This window comes from Canis lupus, chromosome 13 (assembly GCF_011100685.1).
Source record: "Canis lupus familiaris isolate Mischka breed German Shepherd chromosome 13, alternate assembly UU_Cfam_GSD_1.0, whole genome shotgun sequence".
Taxonomy (NCBI): domain Eukaryota; kingdom Metazoa; phylum Chordata; class Mammalia; order Carnivora; family Canidae; genus Canis; species Canis lupus.
In genome coordinates this window covers 1,764,063-1,790,690 of record NC_049234.1, presented here as the reverse complement: position 1 = coordinate 1,790,690, position 26,628 = coordinate 1,764,063, and the positions used below count along the sequence as shown (strand labels likewise).

Genomic DNA, 26,628 nt, shown 5'->3' with positions numbered 1-26,628 from the left:
GACAGTTGAGATGATAAAAAAAACACAATTATTAGACGAACTCAAATATTTTTTGTACCTTGCAGAAGTGAGGAAACATGCCTACAACACGTTCCCCCCTTGTGTTTCTCTAAATATTACTCAGAATGTAAGATTCTTCTGGCATTACAAATCTATTTCAGCTCCTAAATTAAAACTCATCTGGAAAGGACTGTTTTTACCCTGTTTATGTAACATTGTCACATAAAGAGTGTTAAAAAAAATTTTGACTAAAAATAGCTTGCGTAAGCTAGGGATTAGAGTAGTTTCTGCTGCTATAATTGTTCCTTTGTAGTTTTTTCCATGATATTTTTGACTGTGTTTATTAAAATCAGCACATCAAAAAGGATCAAAGAGAAAGTGAGTGAGAACCGAAGAAACCCCAAGTGTGTTGTCTCATTGGGGAGTTATGCAGATTCGCATAAACAAGTGCAAATTGTTGAGGTTTTAATGAAATTTTTCTACAATTATTTTATCTTAAGTCATTCTATACAATAACATCTGTACAACAGATGGCTATACTGTACGAAGGCAATGCTCCTTTTCCTTTCTCTGTTTAAGAGTACATCTGAGATGACTACTTTTGTCACTGTGCTCAATTTGGTTCAGCAAATAATTTGAAAAGTGCAGCTGCTGCAGATGGTCACAATAGTTATATAAACTGTAAAATCAAAGACACAGTTAAGTATTTCTGTATTAGGTTCAAACTGTAAAAATCTGACATTAACTCTGTTGAGCTCAAAGATATACCACAAAAAAGTTTAGTTTAATGCAGAGTGATGTCACTTGCAGAACACAAAAAGAAATATAACTACTGGTGGGAGGTTTTTTTTTGGGGGGGGGGGGCGGTGAGGTATACTTTTTACCACTCATCAAAAATGTACCTTGCATATATATTTGAGTATAATTCATTCAGGTTGCAAAGCATGACTTTTTAAGATAATCAACTATATAATGAAATTAATGTCCGAAGTTTAAAAATTATGTATACTTTTAAAAAGTTTTGCTTAGATAAAAGTCAGTTTTTGAAAAGTAGGTAATAATCTCTCAACTATAATTTCCCAGAAATCAGCCATCAGTAATAACTTGAATTTAACACAATCTCATTTTACTTAATTATAATTATTATTTTGCTAACTTTGTTATCTTCTTAAACTGTTTGAGCATGCCACCATATTAAGGAGAAATGTAGAGAAAACAGAGTTGGCATTATGTTCTCATAATAAAATTGTTCCTGTTAAATAGCTCATTTCAATTTGATTTGATTAATTGACACAAGTAACTACTTGAGAACGTCTGTTGGACACTACATATTAGACTTGTATAAAGTATGTCTTTGTAGGAGCTATAGTTTCTATTTCTGTGTTTAACTAGATTGAAGGGCATAATTGTAAAAGGGATAGGGCATGTAGTTTTTCTAGTGTGAAGGGGGAAAAAAACGAATTACAAAAGCAGAATGCGTTCACTATCTTGTAGAGCTCAGCAAGAGGATTTTAATGACATTATAGAGATGTTTTTTTGAGGACAGACACCATTAAGAGTGGGTAAAATATGAGTAGCAAATGAATAAAACAAGACAGAAAAGGACCTAGAATTGAATAGAATCCATTTAAATTATTTTCCTCTGTTTGCATCCTAACCTTTCCCTGCTATGATTAAGGTACCACTGGAAAGGCATGGGAAAGGGCCAGTGCTGTGTGGGTTGCAATTTGTGGATAAATCAGACATTGTAGCCTCCAGTGTTTCATGGTCTTTCATGTCCCATGGAACTTACATTTTTCATTTCTAACTTTTAAGACAATAAAAAAAAAAGTGCTTTTAGCTGGCTTGGTCACAAATATTTCTGGTGAGAAAGAAATAAATCATTTACTTTTTGGACTAAAATTCATACTCTTCAACCATAAAGCTTTTCCTTTATCTCTTAAACTACTGTGCCCAAACTGGCTATAAGGAACTAAGTTCCAGTGAGTCTCCAGCTGCTACTTAACTACTTCTTAGTAAGCAACGAAGTTGCATATAGTTTCAGGATTTACTTTATCCCCTGCACTGTCCCTCTAACCCCAATTCTTTCCTGCAAATTAAAGTGGAAAAAAATGTTTCCTTTTTGGTGTTTTTACTTTTCAAAGTAAAATTTCTGGCATTGTGCCCCGAACTACAACAGTAGCAGGTTCTGTAATTGAAAACTGCTACTTCCCACCTGTACCTTGTCTTTTTTTTCTCTTCCTCTCCTCCCATTCCTTCTGCTTACCCTGTTTGATTCAGTGTGAAAAAGCACTAACATTTTAGTCATGGTAACCAAAGAGAACAATGTAGACGTCATTGCCTGTTAATTTTTCACCTCTCCCCTCATCAGCGCCATCCAGTTTGCAGGGTCCACACCACTCTTTGCTAGGCTGGGTACTGAAGCATAGCCTTTCTCTGCCAGGTACTGTTGGCACGATCAATGGCATTGTCCTTGCAAAGTTGAGCGTTGGTTTCTACTACACTTTGTGTAAGCACACCTGCCACCAGAACAATTTCTTTCTTTTTAATAAATTGTTACCAGTGACTTAATATAGTGCATCAGAATCACCTATAGAGCTTTGGGAACACAGATTTCTGGGCCCCATGTCCAGAGCTTTTTAATTCAGTAGGTCAGGGGCAGGGTCTGAAATGTGGCATTTCTAATAAGTTCCTAGGCGATGCTAATGCTGTTCTAAGCAAGGTTCTGAGACCATGCTTTGAGATCCACTGCTCTAAGGATTCACAAAACTTGATGCTTCACGGTTCCACTACAGTTATTTCAGGTAAAAAGGAATTTAGAAGTGGACAATTTTACAGACATTTGTAGGAACATGCCTGAAGAAATGGATACAAACACTTTAGTTTACCGTGTTAAAATATTTAGGTTCAAAGGATTTGTTATAAAATTCTCTTCAAATAAGGTCACAAACCAGAAATGTCCCCGTCTGTAATGGTCCTTAAAACTTTTAACCTCTACATATTATTAATCTTTAAAATTACACATTTTCAGATGTTAACAAATCATGTATCATCTCCCTCTCCCCCTTTCTGTGACTTACCAGGTACTTTTTGTGCTGTTTTGACATTAAGGCTTCCACTGAGGTTTGATAAAGATGCTAACAGGCATGGTTTATCAGGATGGGGAACAGTTTCCATGGAGACCACTATCTGAGTGGTATGGACAGAAATTTTTTGAAAGCAAGAAACAGTTCTCCACATGTTTTCTTGAAATGGAATCTTTTGTGCTCCATCACCATGAACTTTAGGTTTAGACAACTTTCCACAGAAATATTTTGAGGTTGGAAACTCATCCTTATTCAGCATGGTGTCCAATGGGGCTGAAGTCTCTTTGCTGTGTGTATTTCTTATCCTCTTTAATAAATTCTTTATCTGATCCAACTTGGTAAAGCTCAGGTTTGCTTTCAAAGGCTTTGATATATCCAAGTTGATGTCTGCTATAGGATTGAAAAAGAAAATTATTGAAGCTCTGTCATTGAATGTAAGCCCTTCCTTCCCTGTCAAGGAATTTGACAGGAATTTTTTCTAATTTAATTTTCCCTACAGTTGTACAGTGGACTCCTTAGGATGCCAGATGTTATAATCCATTTACTTATCACCTACCTATTCTTTCCACGCAGTTACTTGAAGGAACTATGTCCATGGACTACTTACATGCCTACCTTCCTGTGTCAATCCATGTGACTGTTCCTGATAGAGCAAAGGCCAAGCATGGACATCTATTTCTGCCCTCTCACTCTGAGGCAAAATTAAGCAGCTATTTTAGTTTGTTACTGGAGCTGGTATTCTTTCTTCCAAGGTAAAAGGACTTCCTCTAGGATCTAGCACAATGTTTGACAGAAATACTGGTGTTACTATCTGTCCAACGGACAAACTGAAGTAACCTTCCTTACCATTCTCTGATCAAGTATATGCAGAAAAAGTTTGTTTCCCCTTCATGCCCTGCTGAAAACCAGTAGTCCCTTACAATCTTTCCCTACATTCTACATTCTAAAAAATGTAAACACCCCATCCAATGCAACATGTGTAGACTGAGACTTTTTTTTTTTTTTAAAGATTTATTTATCCATGGGAGAGAGAGAGAGAGAGAGAGACAGGCAGAAGGAGAAGCAGGTTCCCTGCTGTGAGCCTGATGTGGAACTCGATCCCAGGACCCTAGGCTCACAACCTGAACTGAAGGCAGATGCTCAACCACTGAGCCACCTAGGCGTCCCTAGACTGTAATCTCTTAAAACCTATAGTCCATTTTATATGTGCCATATACCAGATGTTGTCCTTTTTTGCTACTTAGTCATCTGACATGAAAACTAACTCACTTTAATTTTCTATTTTTGCCTTATTTCTGTTTTCATTATGGATAAGACATAAGACCATAAGAGCTGTGGAGGCAGAGCATGCCATACATCTTCATATCCAGTGCTTGGGACACTGTGTCTCGCCCATGTTTGAGCTTAACTGAACCTAAGGAGTCTTTTTCACTGAAGCCTGAGTATACAAAACATAATCCCAGACGAAGTTAATGGCAAGGTTATTAAGCAGATAAGGTTAATTTCTAGACCTTTGTTCATCAGGAGGACCTCTTCTCATCTTCTTCAGATGTCAGCACCTTACAGCTTTCTCCTGGTCACCCCTGTTCCCTCAGGGTGCTGTTCTTTTGAAGTGGGCCTTCCCAGGGGTTTCTTTAATCAGGCCCAGCAACACTGAGAGTCCTGCTTCTAGCTCATTGGTCACCAGAAAGTATCAGACATCTGAGTCACTCTTTGCAATACTAAAATGTTCCCTGCTCCCCATATTTTTTAAACAGAAAAAACACCCTAACTTAAAGGAATTATTATTATTTTTTTTTTTTGCAAATTTTATAGTTTTACCTCTTACATTTAGGTCTGTGATTGTTCTTGAATTAACTTTTGAGTACTGTGTAAGGTAGGGGCCCAACTTCATTCTTTTTCGTGGGAGTATCCAGTTATTCCATTGTTGAAAGGCATTATTTTTGATTTTGAAGATTTTGGAGTACTGAAAGAAGCTGGTGGGCAAAATATTTTAGGAAAACTGGATGGTTCAAATGACCCATACATTTATTTTCATGTGGGCTTCGAAATTCCTCCTTACAGAAAATAATATTACCTTTACCACAATGAGAAAAAGGACAATCTTCACAGATGATGGGAACAACAAAGTTATAGCAAATGGAAGACTCAAATCTGCTTTTGTTTGGTTTCATCATATGCAGGCTTAAACTAAAGGTCTGAAGTGAAGTTGCCCAAATATCCACTTAAGCCAACTGCTAAACCTAAGGGATCCATTTCTGCTTAACTGTAGACTGTCAAAGCCCCTGTGGAATGGTTTATGTATCTAACTATCATATCTACCAAGGAGTGCTGACTATGACACCTTGACATGGAGCCTATCTCCAGGTATCTCTGTGGTCCCAGTGACACAGAAAAACACTGTTTATGCCTCTGGTTATTCGTCTAACTCATCCTTTCAGACTGAGTCCTTGAGTTGCTTCCCCCAGGAAATCTTTCTTGACCCCGTGGCCAAGGAAGATGCTGCTCATCTGTTGCATTCAAAATACCCTGTACAGTGTGCCTCCTCAGGCACATATTTATATTATTTTATAGTTATCTTATGTATCTGTCACATTCCAGTGAGCTGTGAGCTCCTGGGCAGTGAGAGCTGACCTAATCTTTTTTTTTTTTTTTTAATTTTTATTTATTTATGATAGTCACAGAGAGAGAGAGAGGCAGAGACATAGGCAGAGGGAGAAGCAGGCTCCATGCACCGGGAGCCTGATGTGGGATTCGATCCTGGGTCTCCAGGATCGCGCCCTGGGCCAAAGGCAGGCGCCAAACCACTGCGCCACCCAGGGATCCCGAGAGCTGACCTAATCTTAATATTCTGAGTGCCCACACTACTGTCTGGTCCACAGTGACTGCTAAATAGGTATTTAATGATGTAATGAAGGAAAAAAAGTGAATGATTTTTTCCTTTCCTTTTCTATTACATATCAAATCATTTTATCTAAAATAATCCACTAGCTCTCTTGGACATGTTATATTCCCTGTCTTGGTCAGTGGGTCTATAATCCATCAAGTGGCTTAAATCAGAAATCTGGCTTTTTGACCCATTTCATGTCCTCTTTTCCTGGTTCAAATCCACAAAAAGATTAAGTTCTGTCAATTTTATTTCCAAAACATTGCTTGAATTCAATCTCCTCCTCTTCAGCATTCTAGTCATTCCCCATTTTTTCCCTCCATGGCTTTGATATTGTTCAGCCTCCCAAATGATTTCTCTGTCTAGACCAATTCCCACTAGTCTAGTCTCCAGAGTAATTTCCAAATTGATTTGTTTCAAATGTAATTTTGATTGGCTTACTCTTATTTAAAACTCTTTACTGGCTCTTCTTTACCTATGATATAAAAGACCAAGCTCCTTAGAATGGAGCCTTTCTGTATCTGCAACCATTGCCTGTCACACAATAAAGTTGCAAAAAATACCACAAAGTTTATAGAGCCCTCTTTCCCCAACTCCTGCTATGTCATACCACTAGGTCTTTGCTCATGTTGCCCTTTCTTTGCCTAATGCCTAATCTTCAGGATACTGCTCAGTGTTGTCTGTAAAAAGTTGATCCACAAAGCTGGCCTTGCACAAATATCTTTTTGTGAGATTATATTTACCAGTCTAGAAGTTCCTTGAATGCATATTTTTCATCATTAATATGCAGTACTGGGCCTCCAACTCAGTACAAAGTACATATTTTGGACACTTCATGTTGGACTAGCCCAAAACATTCTAATCTGCAGGATTCTAAAGATGACTCCCCTACCCAAGATTCCTCTTTCTTGGTTATTAAATCAAACCCACTACTTTAGATACTGCTGTGCTGTGAAGGGGTTTTATAGTTGTGATAAAAAGCCTAGGTCAGGGATGTCTGGGTGGCTCAGTGGTTGGGCTGAAGTCATCATCCTGGGGTCTTGTGATTAAGTCCTGCATCAGACTCCCTGCAAGGAGCCTGCTTCTCCCTCTGCCTAGATTTCTGCTTCTCTCTCTGTGTCTTTCATGAATAAATAAATAAAATCTTAAAAAAAAAAAAAAAGCTTAATTAGGTCAGTTGAATTTAAGACACAGAAATTGGGGATCCCTGGGTGGCTCAGCGGTTTAGCAACTGGCCTTTAGCCCAGGGTGCGATCCTGGAGTCCCGGGATTGAGTCCCATGTCGGGCTCCCAGCATGGAGCCTGCTTCTCCCTCCTCCTGTGTCTCTGCCTCTCTCTCTCTCTCTCTCTCTCTATGTCTATCATAAACAAACAAACAAACAAATAAATAAATAAATCTTAAAAAAAAGACACAGAAATTATTTGGTAGGCCTAAATATATAAGCCTTTTAAAGGCAGATGAAGGAGGAAAGAAGGGAAGTCAGAGAGATTTGACCTATGAGGAGGGCTCCATTGTATGTCATTGCTGCTTTGAGGATGATTGGGATCATATGAGAAAGAATGAGTGGCCTTAGAACCGAGGGAAACTGGCCAACAGCTCACAAGGAATTAGGGACCTCAATCCTACAACCACAAGAAACTGTATTGTGCAAACAACTAGAATGAATTGTTTCTCTGGAGCCTCCAGATTAGAGCCCAGCCCAACTGACATCTTGATTTTGGCCTTGTGAGATTCTAAGTGGAGAATCCAGCTGAACCCACCTGGACTTCTGACCTACAGGATGGTGAGATAATAAATTTATGTTGCTGCACTACACTGTATTTGTGGTTAATTTGTTACGTATCAATAGAAAACTAACACAAATTCCAGAGGCATGTTTACTCACATGACATTCTAGGTTTCCAATGTGAATATAAATGAGTTTCCAGGTATAGGAATGTTTGTCTCAGTTTCTTTTACCTTTTCTCCTAAAACAAAAATATCTAACATACCTTGCTCTTTGTTAGTTGCCAGTTCCTTTTTTAAAAAAAAAAATATTTAAGGATTCCAGGGGTGCCTGGGTAGCTCAGTCATTTAAGTATCTGACTCTTGATTTCTACTCAGGTCATGCTCTCAGGATTATTAGATGGAGCCCTGTGTCAGTCTCTGCTCTGGGCATAGTGCGTCTTAGGATTCTCTCTCCCTCTCCTCCCATCCCTGGCTCATGCACACTAGCTTAAAAAAATTATTTAAGGATTCCAGGGAAGATAGAATCCTGTCCCTCCCACTCTAAGCAGATCCAAAAGCTGGAGAGAATGAAATTATAAAACCTACACAGGGTAGCTATTTGAGGACGCTGAAAAGTAAATGGTGACAGAAGACTGGAGAAGATAACTAGACTGCAAAATACCACTAAAATGGAGGTGAGTTGTCATTTTTCCTCTTGTATCCCCTAGCATGTGCTAAAGGCAGTCCAAAACCTAAAAGCTGGTGTGAGGCGTGAAGAGAGGGGGTAGTAGGAGAAACTCTGTATTTCTGGCTTCAGGATGTGGGAAGTGAATTTCTAGTGCTCACAAAAGGGACTATGAAAATCTCTCTTTGCCTTCTTTTCTTCATTTTCTTGTGCCACAGAAAATAGGAGAGAATACTACTCAATTGATACCAAAACTAGACAAAGTAAAACTACAGACCTTAAGAGCAGAGACATAAAAATTCTTTAAAAAAAGTTAGAAATCAACTCAGAAACATATAAAACTAATAATATACCATGACCAATAGGGGTTTATGCTAGGAGTACAAGATTGACTCAATATTAGAAAATCAAAGTAATGATGTTAACAGTTTAAAAAACAAAAAGATCATACCAGTTGATGCAGAAAAAGTTTTGAAAAATTCAGTATCCATTTATGATAAAAACTCTTAAGAAACTATCAATAAAAGGGAACTTCCTTAATCTAATGAAGTTCATAGATGCAAACCTATAGCTAACAGTATACCTAATCATGAAGGATCAAATGCTTTCCCCCTAAGATCAGAAATAAGGCAAGGATATGCATTCTTACTACTCATACTCAGTATTAGACATCTTACCCAGACTTGTAGAATTGAAAGAATTCCAATCAAAATCCCAGTAGTATTTATTCAGATATGGAAAAGCTGATTTTAAGATTTATACAGGAATGTAAAGTAACTAGAATACCTAAAACATTTCTGAAAGAGAAGAGTAACACTGGAGGACTTACAAGATTTTAAAACTTAGCATGAAGCTACCATGATCAAGACAGTATAGTCTTGGAGAAGGGATATACACTTAAGTAGAACAAAACAGAGAGTACAGAAACACAGTTCAAAAGATTTAAATGATTTTTGGAAAAGGTGCAAAGGCAATTCAATGAAGAAAGGATGTTTACATGCAAAAAAAAAAAAAAAAAAAAAAAAAAAGTGCCTGAACCCAACTTTATACCTTTCATAAAATTACCTCAAAATGGATCATGGATCATGGATCTAATAAATACAAAATGTAAATTACAACATGTTTTTAGATAAAAACACAGGAAAAAGTCTTCAAGTCTTAGAGTTAAGGTTCTTACATACAGTACTAAAAAGCCAAGATTCAATAAAAAAAATTTCTAAATTGGACTTCATAACTGAAAACTTTGCTCTGTAAAAAGTAGTGTTAAGAGAATGAAAAGAACAAGCTCTGTACTGGGAGAAATTATTTGCAAATCGTATCTCTGACAAAAGATTTCTATCTAGAATCTTTCAACATTCAGTAATAAGGAACAAACAGCCTAATTTTACAATGGCCAAAAGACCTGAATAAACACTTCAACAAAGAAGATATATGCATGGAGGATAAGCACACACAGAGATGTCCAACATTGTTCATCATTAGAAAAGTGTAAATTAAAATGACAATGAGACATCTATTAGAACGACTAAAATAAAAAATACAATATTTTAGCAATTTCATATATGATTTATATGACCCACCAATCCCACATGTAGGCCTTTATCATAAAGAAATGAAAACTTAGGGGATCCCTGGGTGGCTTAGCGGTTTAGCGGTTTAGCGCCTGCCTTCGGCCCAGGGCATGATCCTGGAGACCTGGGATCGAGTCCTACATTGGGCTCCCTGCATGGAGCCTGCTTCTGCCTCTGCCTGCGTCCCTGCCTCTCTCTCTCTCTCTGTCTCTCATGAATAAATAAAATCTTAAAAAAAAAAAAAAAAGAAAAAAGAAATGAAACCTTAGATTCACACAACTTACATACAAATACTTGAGGTAGCTCCATTCATAAGCATCAAAATTGTTTCCAATTTAGATGCCCTTCAATGGGTGTACTGTTAAACTGTAGTACATCCACATAATGGAATACTACTCAGCAACAAAAAGGAATATATTACTGATACATACAACACCTTAGGTGAATCTCAAGGGCAGTATGTAAACAAAAGCAGCCAGTATGAAAAGGTTAAACGCTACAGGATTCCATTTGTATAACATTTTCAAAAAAGCAAAATAAACAAACAAAACCCCATAAGGTGATGGAGAGCAGTAATCACAGTTTAGGGTTTGGGGTGGGTGTGATTACAAAGAAATACTGTGAGAGTTGGTTTTTCTGGATGATGGAACTGTTCTATATCTTGACTGTGGTAGTAGTTACACAAATCTATATATGTATTAAAATTCACAGGACTGTACACCAAAAAAGGATAATTTTATAGCATATTTATTTAAAAAACAAAAAACAATGTATTTCAATGACTGTGATATGCATGATAGTTTTTTTTTCATGCCTTTTCATTAGTTTTTAGTCTACATGTGTCTCTCAAAAGGCCAAACAGCTTGAATGCGTCCATGGCTCTTATATGTAGGCGAAACCCACTTTAGGCCTCCTATGTGTTAATCAAATGTGTAGTAGGTTAGTTTTTGAGGTTTGCTTTCCACTCTCCATGGCCCCTCCAAGTTAGCAGAACACTGTTGGTGGCCTTCTACAACACTGTTGTAGAAGGTGAAAAAGATGGAATGCTACTCCTAAATGTTAGGGAAGCCACAGGACACATCATGATCTTACTGACATCAAATATAGCATATTAAAGTTAGGGGCTTTGACAACTATACTAGAGTCAGTTAAGCTGGTAAAAGTCAAAAAAATAGGTCAGTTTGGTACTATATAAATTAGTTTAATTCACAAGAGGATATATTCCATCATAGGACTTGGCTTGTATTATAAAATACATCTTAAAATAAAGTTTCTTTTTGTCAGTAGAGTTCAAATAATCCAGAAAAAGAAATGTGTACTAAAATCTAATTATATTGGTGAATTTCAACTATGACTCTGTTTGAGTCACTTTATTGACCTTATTTTATCAAATATAACTCTTTTTAATATTCTGAAATCAGAAAGATCCATTTCCCAAGCAACACTGAGGACAGCTCATAATATTTATTCAGTATAAGTCTAACAGCTTGAAATGGTGATGGCAAGTACATAATTAATTATAGGTGCCTGTCCTGTCCGATCTTTAAGAGTCATGAATCTCTATTAGGTTGCTAGTTTATATATAACAATTGATCAGGACTTAAACAAATTTTAGGAAAAAGATCCTGAAGTAGTACCTTGAATTTCCCCCTCTCAGTTTGTCCCAAGAGTGTCAGTGTGATTTTAAACTTTAGTAACTCCAAAAGTATAAGTGCTATAGATTTTAAAAATATTTTGAAAGTTCAATTATTTATAATAGAAGAAACCATATTTTTCTTGGTTTCATGAATTTGCAATGCAAATTTTTAATGTTAATTTTTTTGTGGTGCTGGTTTCTAGACAACCTTTTCTCAGACCAGTGGATTGATCAAGGAGGGCTTCTTATTTGGAAACTTTGGTCACTTGATTTATATGCTTCCTAAGGGGGTTTTGTCACACTGTTATGTATATATCAAAACTTCATTTATTGGATTCTCTTAAACCTAGGAGTACAATCTCTCAGTCACTGAACAGCAGCTGATGAAAATTTTCATAAAGTTGAAAACTCAAGTAGAGCCATATATACATAGCACAAGACAACTGTTGTTAACTTTTTATAAAAAACAAATTGATATTTAAAAATTTTAAATAATTCACCTTCAAAAATTTTTTGTATGTTTGTTTGCATACAGTGCAGCATCTATGTATGGTTCCCTCCAGTGGAACAGAGTCCCTCATCCCTGACCCCCCCACAGCTCGTTCTATGTGCAAACAGAGAGGCTGGACATTCCCATTTGGTCAAGCTGGATACTGCTATAAAGCCAAGAGCCCCATAAAACAGAGCTGACATGAGGCTATTCTGTAATACCAAGTATTCCTTTCAAAAGTACCAGTTCCACCAAGAGACAGGAAGCATGTACCTAAATGAAAAGCAGTGCAAATGCAATAATGCCCATTACTGTTGCATAAAGTCCATCAGCATGCATGAACCTTTCAACTCTGATCATGAAGTCACCATCATATCTGAAAGTTTAACAAATCCGTATTGTTACATTTATTACCCTCCCAGTGCCTCTGAAGCTTTCACAACCTTGAGCAAGTAATCACTATTTTTGGTAAAAAAAATTAGGGCCTTTTTAGTAAGTATTTTTAGTATCATAATGACACGTTTTACAAATGGGAAAATTATGCAACAAAAATCTGGCATTTTTAAACATTAAAAATTGAATAATATGTTTTCTGCTATCTATGCTTAAAATTGATAAAAAACATTAATTTCATTATTTAGATTAAAACATTAATAAAAATGTACTAGAAAGGTTTTCTTTAACAGAGACACAGTAGGAGCTATACAGAATGATGTCATACAAGACCTGGAAATATACCTGGATAAAGAACTAGGCACAGATTGTCAATGTGGATTCTCTTCCAATTATTATCAGGTTGTTTTAAAAGGCTTAGAATTTTTTCATAATTCTCATCAAATTTTAATAAATGGATTATGTTCAAGGTTTTAAGAATAAACAGTAATAGAGAATCTCCCAGCTGAGTCACTTATTTTTTTGCCAGATATAATTTTTCAGCATCCCCAGAACACATTCTGTATCTTTAAGTTACCAAGTAAACCCATGCCTGTCAATTATCAGATTCTAATTACCCTTCAAAACTTTCTGAAAAGCTACCAGGAAACAGAATGATGAGATGACTAGTGAGTTAAAAGGAGATTAGACAAATAGAAATAAATTACACTAATTTTACGCTTCCATCACCCTAGGAGATGACTTAATAGTGAAAGGAAAAGAATTATATTGTAGTAATGAAATCAGAGAACGAATTCAAGCCCCAGAGGTGATTCCCCTAAGTTCATGTTAATACACACCTTGTGGGGGACCAAACATCAACTGGAAAAGTTTCCTGAAAACTGTTCCAGATATTTTCTCATTTAAAATGTTCCAACTTTACTTGACCCATTAGTCATCATATTACTTACATTTATGATGTATTTTGAAATCTATTACCAAAAACCCAATGGATTCAATATGGCTTGTTATACTCAAATCATAACATTCATGAAAGAAAACTTCTTTGTTAAGTGTTTCTTCCTTTGGAATTCTATTTGTAAAAGGCACTTTTTTTTTTTTTTTTTAAAGACAAGCAAGGTTGCTAGGAAAACAGTCAGTGCATACGTGGTGGTGGCTATGTATAGGCACACGAATGATGGTGCCTCCTCCCCACCAGTCCCTACCTGGCCATGTTAGAGAGGTAAATGCAAAACACAGAAAAAAATCTGTAATTTTGTTCTGTAAATATGAAATTTAACTTCATAAAGTAAACAAACTTGACTTTATGAATTATAGCATCTCTAATAAAAATATTTTTTATTATTAGGTCACAGAACATTTTTTCTTATTCAGCAATTCAAATTCAGATTTTTGTGACAGTGTTCAAGTAAACATACTCCTTTTTTTTTTTTTTTGTAAACATACTCTTGATGATAGTGGACAGTGAAGACTCAGTATTCACAGGTATGAGAACTAGAAAACCTGGAAAGTTGCCCATGCCAATGAGATCAATGTGTTCTTACTGAAGGTGTGAAGTGTAAAGAACTCAATGGTGGCAGGTTCGTGAGTGCTTCAATTAACAATGGTTTACCAAGTGGAATTGGGAATAAGCTGTTCCACGTCTGTTGAGGAGGCTCAGTGACATGGGCTGACACATCTCTTGCCAGGGTCAGCCAGCAGCAGTTCATGGTGCATACAACTGGGATGTGGGCATCATCACCACCAGCATTACTCTCATACACATACTTTTCTGACGAAGCACAGACTCTTGACTATAGTATACTCCTCCTCCCAAAATCACAACACAAATGCTCTGATTATAGGGTAATTGAACTGGTTTTCTAAAATGAGAGTAGTAAACTGAACTTATCTAAATGAATTTCTTTCTAAATAGTCATTAAAAGGAGCTAAAGCATATTCCATTGTTCCAATAATTTTGGCAGCTCTTTTGTCCTTTTCTTTTCTTTTACTTTTTTTTTTTTTTTTTGCTTTTCTCAGTGATGGCATGTACTCATCCTTGGTTGGAGACAGTAGAGCTACTTTTTGGGAACAGTCACATTTTACTTTGAGATAAGGGAATAAGGATTCCACAGTGAGGGAAGATTAAAAATATGAAGAAGCCAATTTCTGAAGCTCCTACTTCCAAAGATGAGATAATTTGAGTAGCATTAAAAATAATGACGTAATGGGCAGCCCCAGTGGCTCAGCGGTTTAGCACTGCCTTCAGCCGGGGGTGTGATCCTGGAGACCTGGGATTGACTCCCACGTCGGGCTCCCTGCATGGAGCCTGCTTCTCCCTCTGCCTGTGTCTCTGCCTCTCTCTCTCTCTCTGTATTTGTTATGAATAAATAAAATCTTTAAAAAAAATGACTTAAGAATAATACCAAGTAACAACTAGTTGGCCACTGTTGGAATATGCTAGGAAAATAATTCAATTTCCCCCAGCTTTATTAAGGTACAAATGACAAATGCAATTTAAAAATATTTAAAGTATACACTGTGATTTGATATATGCATACATTGTAAAAAAAATTCCTCTCACTTAGAAAATCATTTTTAAAAATGGGTAAGGAACAGAATTCAGCATTTATCCTACCTTCCTTAGATGTACAATATTACTGAGTAATCAAGTAGTAGATGAGGGAAGAAACCATACAGTCCATAGCCGAACAGGAGGTTCTATATGCTATTCAGTAAACTTTTGTATATATTTGAAAATTTCCATGATATAAAAGTTGAAAAAGGCATGAGATGAGAATGTGCATGAAATATGAAAAAGTCATGTTGGAAGATGATGTTAAACCATTTTGCTGCCAAATCATCAAACCCTTCTCCTCCCTCTTCAATGTCAGTAGGTGATCCTACTTCTAGCTTTTGGAGAAAGTTAAAGCCATTACATTTCTATCAATTTCTTGCTACCAAACTAAAAACCTACCTGCATACCTGCATATGCCCCTTTCCTTCTTTTCCTTAGTTTGTTATGTAAAATAGGGAATCTGTTGCACCTCTAATTTAAAACTGGTTCTTTCAAATATGTATTCAATTCTTCTTCTTCCCTTTTTCTTAGGCACCCACCTTGATCTTTTCTCTTTTATATATTTAAGAGATAAACGGCATGCCACATAGCAGGGGGAGCAGCAGAGGGCGAGGGAGAAGCAGGCTCCTTATTGAGCAGGGAGCCCCAGGTGAGACTCAATCCCAGGACCCTGGGATCATGACCTGAGTAAGCAGACGCTTACTGACTGAGCCACTCAGATACCCCTATTGTTAGGTTTGATAATAGTATTGTGGTCATGTTTTTAAAAATTCTTCTATTGTAGCGATACATAATGCTGAAATATTATACATGATATAATGCATGGGATTTGCTTCAAAATAATACAGAAGGTGAGGAAATAGCAGGGGTCTTTTGTTTCCCCAATTCTTTTCTCAACTGGATTCGTCTTGTGAATATTTAAATATGATAAAACCCAAGTTTCTTATGTCATAAAAAAAAACACAATAATATCTGCAAGATAGAAAGAGGGCTTCACCAGAAACCATTCATCATGGCCCCCTGATCTCAGCACTCCAGCATCTAAAACTGTGGGAAAATAAATTTCTGTTGTTTAAGCTACCAGGCTATGATATTTTGTTATGGCAGCCCAAGCTAAGACAGTAGTTAATCCTGATTACTGAGATGAAAACACTTAAAGAGAACCACACTGTTTTTGCTGTTGTTTTCATTTGTGAGAGCATGGAGAGATCATGAGTTTTGTCTTGGATATGTTTTATTTGTGACAATTATTCGTATAGGTCTGGAGCTCACGAGATCAAGACCAGTGATAAGGGATTGGTTGTTTTAGAGTCTTTGGGATATAGATTCTAATTCAAGCTATCGGCATGAATGAGAGATTACTCAAGGAAAGAAAGAGAGAAAGTAGAGGAGAGAGCCTAAGACTGCGTCTTGAAGAAGTCCAATCAGTATCCTACTGGCAGGAGGAAATTGTGGGCTAAGAGGAGAATTTGAAAAGTATAAAGTCAGAGAAGCCAAGTCAGTAGCACTTTGAGACATGGAAAGATGTGAAATTGAAAATATCTAGTAGATTTATAGACACTGTGACTACAAGTGTCTCTCCTCAGCATTGGGTTAGTTAACCTGGATAGAAACTAGTGTAGAATGCATTGAGGTAGACAGGAGGGGAAAAAAAAAAAAAAAAAAAGAAGCAGAGAGTATAAATAACTCCTTCAAGAAGTTTGTAAAGAATAATAATAAAGGGTAGTGTATGAAGCAGTACCCAGGATCATGGTTTGGGGATTTTTTTTTTTTTCCAAACTGTGATAGGGGTACCTGGGGTGGCTTAGTTGGTTATGGGTTTGACCGTTGTTTTTGGCTAAGGTAATGATGATCTTGGGTCGTGAGATGGAGCCCTCCACCCCTACCCCACATGTGGAGCTGGGAGCCTGCTTGGGATTCTCTCTTTCTCCCTCTTCCCCATCCCTGCTTGTGCTTACTCTCTCTCTCAACTGAATAAATACAATCTTAAAAAAAAAAAAAAGAACCAAACTGTGGTAAACTCTCCAAATAAAAGATCTGGTTTCTTCAACATATAAATTACCAGAGATAAAAAATGATACAGTAGAAAACTTAACTATCAAAAGAAACTAGAAAAACATATCAACCAGTACTGATATGTAGAATATATATGGCTTCTGGTTAAGATAAATCCAAGAAATATATGTGCAAATAAATACACATCCACACATTTTTCCCCCTCCTCCCTGTCCACATATATTATGAAATAAGTGGAAATTTGAACCCTAACTACATATTTGATAACACTAAAGAATGATTATTTTCAGGTTTTGTAAAAAAGATTTTCTTCCCAGTATCTATCAATTCTTTCACTTCTCCCTATTTCTATTGCCAATCCAACTTACAATTACCTCTCACCAGCACTACTGCCATATTCTCCTAATTGCTCCTTTCTATCTACTCTAGCCCGTTAGTGTTCTCCACCCTGAAACTAGAGGTATCTTTTCAAAATGCAGATATAACCATATCAACACACACACCTCCTCCCTCCCCCACTACATACATGTCCTGCTGACACCTCTTCAATGGTTCTTCACCACTTTTTTTTTTTAAGATTTTATTTATTACTCGAGATAGAGTGAGCACAGTAGCAGGGGGAGGGGCAGAGGGAAAAGGAGAAGCACTCTGCTGAGCAGGGAACCTGTTGTGGGGCTTGATCCCAAGACCCTGGGATCATGACCTGAAAGCCGAAGGCAGATGTTTAACCTACTGAGCCACCCAGGTGCCCCAGTTCCTTATCACTCTTTTTTTTTTTTAAAAAGATTTTATTTATTTATTCATGACACACACACACACACACACACACACACACACAGAGGCAGAGACACAGGCAGAGGGAGAAGCAGGCTCCATGCAGGGAGCCTGACAGGGGACTCGATCCTGGGTCTCTAGGATTAGGCCCTGGGCTGAAGGCTGCATTAAACCTCTGAGCCACCTGGGCTGCCCTCCTTATCACTCTTAAGAGAAAAATCTAAAATCCCTGATGTGGCCAGCAAGGCCTGGTCTCTGATCCCTTTACAGCCTCACCCCATAGCACTGGTTCCCTCACTCTTCCCTGTTTTCACTTCCTGTAATCTGACATGATAACTCTCTCCATACTGTCTTTTGCACATACTCTCCCGGAAATCCCTTCTCCTCTCTGCAGTCCTTGGTCAACTCCCTTGTATCCTGTGCAAGTCTGCTGCAGTGTCAGTTACTCCAAGAAGCTTCCCCAAATCTCCACTCTTGTGAATCCATAGAACTTCATGACATGTGTATTAGCTTATTATTGTATATCACTTTGTGTGAAAATTTGGTCAACAAATTCTGCCTTTTCTGCCAGATTACGTGAATTTTTTGAGAGAAGGGACTATCTTTTGCTCACCATTGTATTTTCAATGCTTAGAACAACGCTTGGCATATTGCAATTGCTCATCATACCTGGTGTGAAAATAAATGAAGAGTTCCATTAGGGATTAAAGCCATCAATTTAAAACTTGCAGGAATCTTAAAACAGCCCTCTTATGTCATACAAGAAAATACTGAGGCTCAAAGAAGTAAAATAATCACCTGCTTAGTAGCAGCTAAGCCAGATGACAAACAGATTAGAGAGAGCCTTGAGGGCTGAGGAGAACTTTGACCAGATGAACTCAGGGAGTTGGGTAGTCAACATCATAGGAGTTTGGCAGGGGAGGCAATTTAGCAAGGGCACAGGAGATAACAGGATTAGTGAGTAAAAGGAGAACGTGAAGTGAAGGCTGCTGATAAACAGACTGAGGAAGTAATCAGGGCATAAACCTAAACTAGGGACGTAGGAGGCATAAGGGTGGACCATTTCCAAGGAAAATGAAAAGGACTTGGAGTAAAAAAAAAAAAAAAGGATGAATCAAAAGTGATAGTAAAATTGTGAGAAAACATGACTGGAATAACATTGCTATCACTAGCCCATGTAAAGAATTTGAAGACTATACTAAGGGCAGAAATGAAAAAAGAGAGGAGAAAAAAATGGTTTAATTTAAATGGAACATATAGAATTTTAAATAACTAAACATAACTAATAGGCAGATGGAGAAATAGTTCTGGAGTTGGATAAGTCAAAATCAGAGCAAGGCATTTAGGAGTTGTCAGCATAAAAGAGACAGCTGAGGTTACTGTCTATACAGAGAGATGGACAGAAGGCCCCACACTGTGTCTGTGAGAAGGCACCAGTCAGAGAGGCAGGGGAAGACCTGCATGCAAGCACAGAGTTGGAAAGTTACAGGCAGAAGAAGCCAAATAATGTTCTTTTTCTCTCGCCTTAGTCTGCTTCATGATCCTAGAAAGATAACCCCTCATTACCCTCATTCTCTTCTGTAGAGGAAATCTGACAGAATTAGACCACATGAAGAAATAAAGAATCTAAATAATTGCCATACCACTGACTTCCCTGCAGGAGACCTTGCGCTGCTTCTTACCATCTCTCCACACCCACAAATAGCTTCTGTGACCTCTCTGGGTCCTATTGCTTAGCCAAGTGTAGTCCCCTGGAGGCACTACGGTCAGCCCGACTTTCAGAGAAGATTTAAAGTCCTTTTACTCTACAGTGTTGGTAAGAAATTAGTATGGCTTACTCAATCTACAGTGAAAAATCTGGTATTAAAATCAGGTTGTTATATGAATAGGAGAAAAAAGTTTATAAAAGCAGAAGTCACCAAGAAAAGTAAAAACATTTCAAAAATGCTCATCTGGAGATAAACAACTTAAAGTCTCTAATGTCTATTTACATAAACCTATGGTGTGCTACTATATCTAAGAAGTGCTTTAAAGTAATATTTTACATTATTTAATAAGTATATATTAAAAAAATAGGTATATATTTAAAAAAACAAGTAAAAAAAACTTTCCAAAAAAGTTTATGGAAATAGGATTATACTAAAATGTTTAGAAATTTTTTAAAAGTAAAAATTAAGATCACTGCAATCTATAAAACATAAGTTAATCCATAAAATGTTCAAAATAGGATCACAACCAATTAAAAACTGAATGGGGGAAAAATTAGAGAGGAAGACAAACCATGAGAGACTCCTAATTCTGGGAAACACACAAAGGGTTGCAGAAGTGGAAGAGGGTGGGGGGATAGGGTAACTGGGTCATGGGCATCAAGGAGGGCACTTGATGAGATGAGCACTGGGTGTTACACTATATGTTGGCAAACTGAATTTAACTAAAAAAATTTTTTTTTAAAGTCAAAATTTTAAAACAGAAGTCAAAACCAGAGCTGAAACCAATTCAGAGTCAGAATGAAAAAAAAAAAAAAACATGAAAACTATATAGGGAAATTAATGAACAGGTTAAACAGGGAGACACTAAAGAAGTGATTTTATTAAAGGAAAAAAATTTCAGTGGTTATGTGTTTCATCTAGAGACACCAGGTATACTGTATCCTAAAGTAAATGTGAAATTGCAGTCATAACTGTTTGATACAGCCATGTTACTTAATTATATGAAGACTGTAGTATGCTAATTTATAACAAAACATAAATAATGTGGTAATGTTCTCTCAATTTGGCACAAATATTTCTTTGTTGTCATTTAAATGTCATTTCATTAAATGTCATTACAGTGACAGTGTTCAAAAATGTCTGCAAAGGAACAACAAACAAAATACCAGGGAGCTCAAATGTTTTTACAAATGACCCTGAGTTAATTAGAAAAATATGCACCCTTCCCAGTTCTTCTTCTCACGTGTCAGCTCTCATTAAATTAAAAAAAAAAAATTCTCATTTCAAAGTTAAGAATACTATGGCTAACAAAACTTTTAAACTGGGATCAAGTGGGCACATTCCTATGTTTCTGTATGATGTCATACCAAGCAGTTCACAGCTGAATTTGAATTTGCAAGAACTATGAATGATTTTTCAATATAAGAAGTATCTGATCTAATGCTATTTTTTTTCTCTATAGGCTAACTGTGCTGGGAACAGGTGGCCCTGCTTTCAATTATGGAGGGCTAGCATGCCAGTGTGAGGCCTGGATTAGTTCACCTTCTCATGGGGAATTCTCCTCGGTTGAGAATGGATTTATTATGGCTTCACACATGGAATAGAGCTCACGTCAGCTGAGGGCAGTGACACATCATATGATTCAAATTAACCTGCTGTAGACTGTTCCGCAGGGCTTAGATTGTGTATTAAAATGACGACATTTTAAAAACAGCTTGAAAGAAACCAGGATTGCTGAACTGCAATGGTTCCAATTTGTTCCAACTAATCTATCACCTGCTGGAGATATCATTCTAGCTGGTTTCTGGTAGCTGCTGTTTTCCAGGTTTCTCCAAGCCACTGACCTTGCTAATGGGTACAACTGTTCCCTCTGAAGAAAGGAGATGGGGGTGAGAGAGCTTTGAAGGGCTCTTTGATGTAGAAGTTGGGACCTACTATTTGCTCTAAGGTACAATTAAGTGAACAGAGGAAATAATGGAAGACTCAAGAACTTTGAATTATTTTTCCAAAAACAAGAGTCCTAAAGAGCAGCATTTGTATCACATTGTTTAGATAAATAATCCCTGCAAAAGAAATCTGTAAGGCTGAATTCAAAAGCTGGCAAGTTTGCACCTTAAGAAGAAAACTTAAGGTTAGGTAGTTATAATCAGTATTTCCTGTATTCTTTGGCGTCATAACTTTTAGGGCCCCTGGAATGTTCATTCAGGAGCAAGAAAAGAATAAGTGGAAATATACCATTTTACAGCTATAGCGTAAAACTCTACTTAAATAGGATGTGCATCTAGATTAAAAAACGGTAGCAGAAGATTATTAATAATAACACCATATAGAAGTCAAAGTACTTTAAAAAAATTTTTTTTAAGGAAAGGAATGACCTTGGGGAGTACACAAAGCTGAAGCTTCTTCCCATATTCTCAGCCTAAATAATATTCCTATTAGTATACTATTGTCTAAAATCTGGAAAAAAAGATAATTTTCTTGAGTTACCAAAAATCTATAAAATAATACATTTCTATGGTAAGAAGTACTTTATGTATCCTGTATTTCTATTGATCCCTAAATTAATATACAGAGGCAATTTGGTTGTGTAGTAAGAGAATATAATTAGCCTATGGACTAACATCTACTTCTATTCTTTACATGACAAATTATTTACAGTAAGGAAATTTTGGTCTAAGATAGTAAATTCTGGAGTAGTTCAGACAGGTTAGGTTACTATTTAGTGAAATCCCACACAATGGATATAGCATTCAAACTAATCTTCCCTCAAATAATTTACGAAGGGAAACTTCTCTCGGTAAAATGTTTTAGACTTTGAAGTAAGAACTTAAACCATTAATCAGACACTGTATTTGATTTTTCATAATAAAAGTACCATTCAAAAAACCACTCATCACTCTTTCCATCATTCCTCTCTCCTGTGCCCCCAAATATCTGCAGTTTAGCCCTCACTAGCCATTTGTGTGTGTATGTGTATATTCATCCATTCATCTATGATTCATATAAGAACTTGTTACTTTTCATTCCCACCTTCTAGAACTACTAAACCATTTGCATTTTAACAAGCTCACCAGAGATGCTTCGAATGTACACTCAAATCTAAGAAGCGCTACTATAAAATAGTGCTTTCAATCCATTTGTTTACAAGTTTGAATATCCAGCTAGATTATCACTTACCTAATAAGCATAAAATAAAGAATGGCATATATATATAATTTTCAACTTAAAGAAGTGTACGAAACACAAAAGTAAAAACTATTTTAAAAACCACATTTCTACTATATAGTCACATTAAATGCTAGAATTATAAACATAATATTCATTCATTGATGTTTCTCTTGAAATTCAACTTGGTTGCTGTGAAAATATGGTACAGAACTATGGATTTGCAGATCCCATTCTTTTTTTTTATTTTTTTAAAGATTTTATTTATTTCATGAGAGAGAGAGAAAGAGAGAGAGAGAGGCAGAGACACAGGCAGAGGGAGAAGCAGGGAGCCCGACGTGGGACTCGATCCTGGGTCTCCAGGATCAGGCCCTGGGCTGAAGATGTCGCTAAACTGCTAAGCCACCCGGGCTGCCCAACAGATCCCACTCTTTAACAAGTCAACCAAATATAACCTAGAAGCGAATCTTCTAGCTAAAGTGAGTCAAAGACTAGATCTAAAAGAAAAAAAAAATCTGAAACTAAAAAAGAGGATAGGGAAATCCAAGTTTCTTTCTCACTTCTCCATGAACTAACCATATGTTTTTACCTAATTTCATTCATTCTAACATTTTAGTCTTTTACATGTGAACAATTCTGAAGTCAGGAAGTGCCTTGAAATGGATATAATAAGAAAGCATTGTATCATAGTTTAAATAGCAGATTTTTTTTTCTTGGTACATAAAATGTTTTTTCCTATAATTGATGATGGCTTGGAATCAATGAAATATGGTATTTCACACTCACTAGCCAAGTACTAGGACTCCTATTACTCTCAATCTATCCATTACCTCACCCCATAGGCTTCTTCCAACTTTAATGACTCTCTTAGCCTTCATCATCAGCTTCTTGCTTTCCTTTGAGTCTTTAAAACCATGTCTAGATACTTATAATGATTAGAAACAGTTCTTCATACTTCTACACCTTTTAAATCTCAGCACTGAGGAAGAATTGGGCCCCAAAGGGCCAGTGTAGGTGGCTTTAAGCTCTCTTTACTCCAGACATGATGACAAGTGGCCTTCTTCAATCTATAGCCATGGATCATAAGTACATTGGTGTGCTGTGACACACACTGAACCAGGTCCACACAGGGATATTTTTCACTCAGCAAAATGCATGCCTTGCAGAGTATTGCTAGAGATCTTAAGACCGTTTAACGCCATTGTTTTAAATACTTAATGAAGAAACTGATATTCCTTTGATGACTAATATGTTTTGAAGCACTGTAAGTATAAAATAAGATGAAAATTGAAATGTGATTTTTGTTAAATATAGGTAAGATCTCACTGAAGTGAGGGAAGAATAATACAAAGAAGAGGAACATGAGATGAAGTAAGAAGAAAATAGAGCAGAAAAGAAAGAGGAGAAGGAGAAGAGAGGAAAAATCTGTGGTTATGATAAAATTAGTGTAGGGTTGAGTGATCTAAGTCTTTGGAGTCATAAAGACCTGGGTTTGAATGGCTCCTCTGCCATTAAGACCTTGGGCATTTTACTTCACTTTTCTAAGTCTTAACCTCCTAATTTATAAAACAGGGATAATATATAGGGCCTCCTCCTTGGGTCTTTCTGAGAACATAAAGCACTTAGTACCTGGGACTAATAAGGACTCAATATATTTTGATAACTATATCTATCTATCTATCTATCTATCTATCTATCTATCTATCTATCTATCTATTATCTATCTAAAACTGAGTGTTAATGTCTCAAGTACTTTGCTAAGTATTTGAAATACATACACTTATCTAATTGAATATATCTATCTATACTATCTTATGTGTATCATTTATCCCATCCAATCCATCTCTCCATTTTATTCCTTTTTGTTACAGTAAGGAAACTGAGGCATAGAAGATTAGATCAACTGCCTAACATTACATAATTAGCAGAAAAGGTAGAAATAAAGTCTGGGGTCTTTGGCTTATAGTCAATTATTCTTTAATTGATAACTGCTTTTTTTGTCAGACCAAAGGTAATTTTTAAAAAAAGATTTTATTTATTAGAGAGAGTGAGAGGGAGAGAGAAAAAAAAAAATGAGTTGGGGGGAGGGGCAAAAGGAAAGGGAGAAGCAGGTTCCCTGCTAAGCAGGGAGCCTGATGCAGGACTTGATCCCAGGACCCTGAGATCATGACCTGAGCCAAAGGCAGATGCTTAACTGACTGAACCACCCAGGGGCCCCAGACCAAAGGTAATTTTGAATGCATATTAATATTTGCCTATTATTAATCTCTAGCTTGAGAAGAATACACTTCTGGAAAACAAATGAACTATTTATTTTTGGCAAGGAATGCCACAATCACTAACAGACCCTAAGTATATGTCAATATACTCACATGAAAATAATGTATACACATTTGAATTATGACTTTCTTACCTGGTCCATTAAGAAAGTCTTTAATTTGTAGCGTTACCAGGGAAGGTGGAATACCACTTTTGCTGTCTATTTCTCCAGGCACTGTCTGCAGCCAAACTGTGCAGTAATCAAGGGCTTCAGGCAGAGTCTTCCCAGGATCTGAAGTGACAAAATTGAAATTAAAAATGTCAATCAAAAAAAAAATGTCAATCACATCACAGAAGAAAAAATGGTTAAATTAACTTCTGTACCTCCACTGATTCATTTGGTTGTACAAATCCTTGCATGTTCTTGTATGTACTCATGTGGAGAAAGAGAAGCTCTCTGTATATTGGAATGATGAAACCATGTTTTCCAGAACCAAGCCAAAAAGGAAAGGACATTTCAAATCTTAACTCATATTATCTTTGAATGAAGGTAAAGTTTCTGTACTCTGAGCTACTGTTAATAGTTGTAGAGTTGGATTTCTTTTCTTCTTTTTTTTAAACAGGATGTTGGAAACAAAGGAAAAAAGGGTAAGCTTTTCTACTTAAAAAAACGCAAATATATGTTCAAAGATGCAGTGGATTATTACTACTTAGGGTCTATTTGATCTGTTTCAGAGTTTTACTGACATTACAATCACTTTTTACTGCTAGGCTTTTGAAGTTAACTTCAGTAGCTTTCCCATAACCTTTTTTAATGATAAAAATTGGTCAATCTTTTATTTAGTCCCAATTATGACTAAATTTTGACTTTTTTCTGTTTCGACTTTTGCTGTCACTGTGTATTTCTTACTTTTCCTGGTTTATATACTTTATTCTTTAAAAAGTGTTTTTTAGCTATTGGTGAATACAAACTGAACTTACTTTTTACTGCTTGGCAATCCAGTTTTTATTGAAATAGCTCTTTAAATAAAAACGACTGCTGTATCTTGGCATACAATGTAGTAGGCTTTAAAAAAAACCTATATAGTCACAGTTTTTCTTTAGTTCAAGATTGTTTTATTCTCTGTGTTTTAATAGCCTCTGCATGTCAATTTTATAGGGATGTCCTTGCCATAGAGTCCATCTATTCCATTTTCAGTCGATTTGAAATGTGTTATTAAAGTGTTATTTATTTTAAGTTTTATTGATTGGATTGCTTTCAAGAATAGCATTTACATACAGTGTATTATATTCAACATATGGTTATATCGTATTACTGTCATATGTGAATTGGGCATATAAATTTTGCCTTGGAATTTGTATTTCTTGACCTTATCATGTGATTATTATGAAATTTGGCACATATGAACCTTTATATGATTTCAAAGAAAATACTGAAACCAATTGATCATGACGTTAGATCTATGTGGTAAAGATCAAACACTAAGCTAGTGCATTCTTCTCTTTTCATATGATCAGTGAATTTAAAGCAATGAGAATATACATAGTAGATCCATTACAATAGTAACATTATAGTATTCTCTCTTTCAAAGAGAATGGTCAAGTGTTGTGAAACAATAGCAAAAGTCTATTTCTGGTTGGATCGATTATCAATTTGTAGGAGCTATGTAACCTGACAGGACCCAAGTGTCT

General features: G+C 36.4%; 1 protein-coding gene across 9 annotated transcripts in view; it reads right to left on the bottom strand.

Moving 5' to 3' along the window:
* The window catches only part of VPS13B (vacuolar protein sorting 13 homolog B), a 734,128-nt gene that overhangs the window by 154,243 nt on the left and 553,257 nt on the right, over positions 1–26,628 (bottom strand). For 7 of the 9 annotated variants that reach the window (XM_038555170.1, XM_038555164.1, XM_038555165.1 and 4 more), the window contains 2 exons: positions 25,091–25,228; positions 3,081–3,476 (listed from right to left, as the gene is read on the bottom strand). In XM_038555170.1, the coding sequence (XP_038411098.1) occupies positions 3,081–3,476; positions 25,091–25,228 (534 nt within the window). Of the gene's footprint in view, positions 1–3,080; positions 3,477–25,090; positions 25,229–25,355; positions 25,394–26,628 lie in introns of those variants that run through there. The other 2 variants (XM_038555167.1, XM_038555171.1) reach the window with 2 other exon arrangements.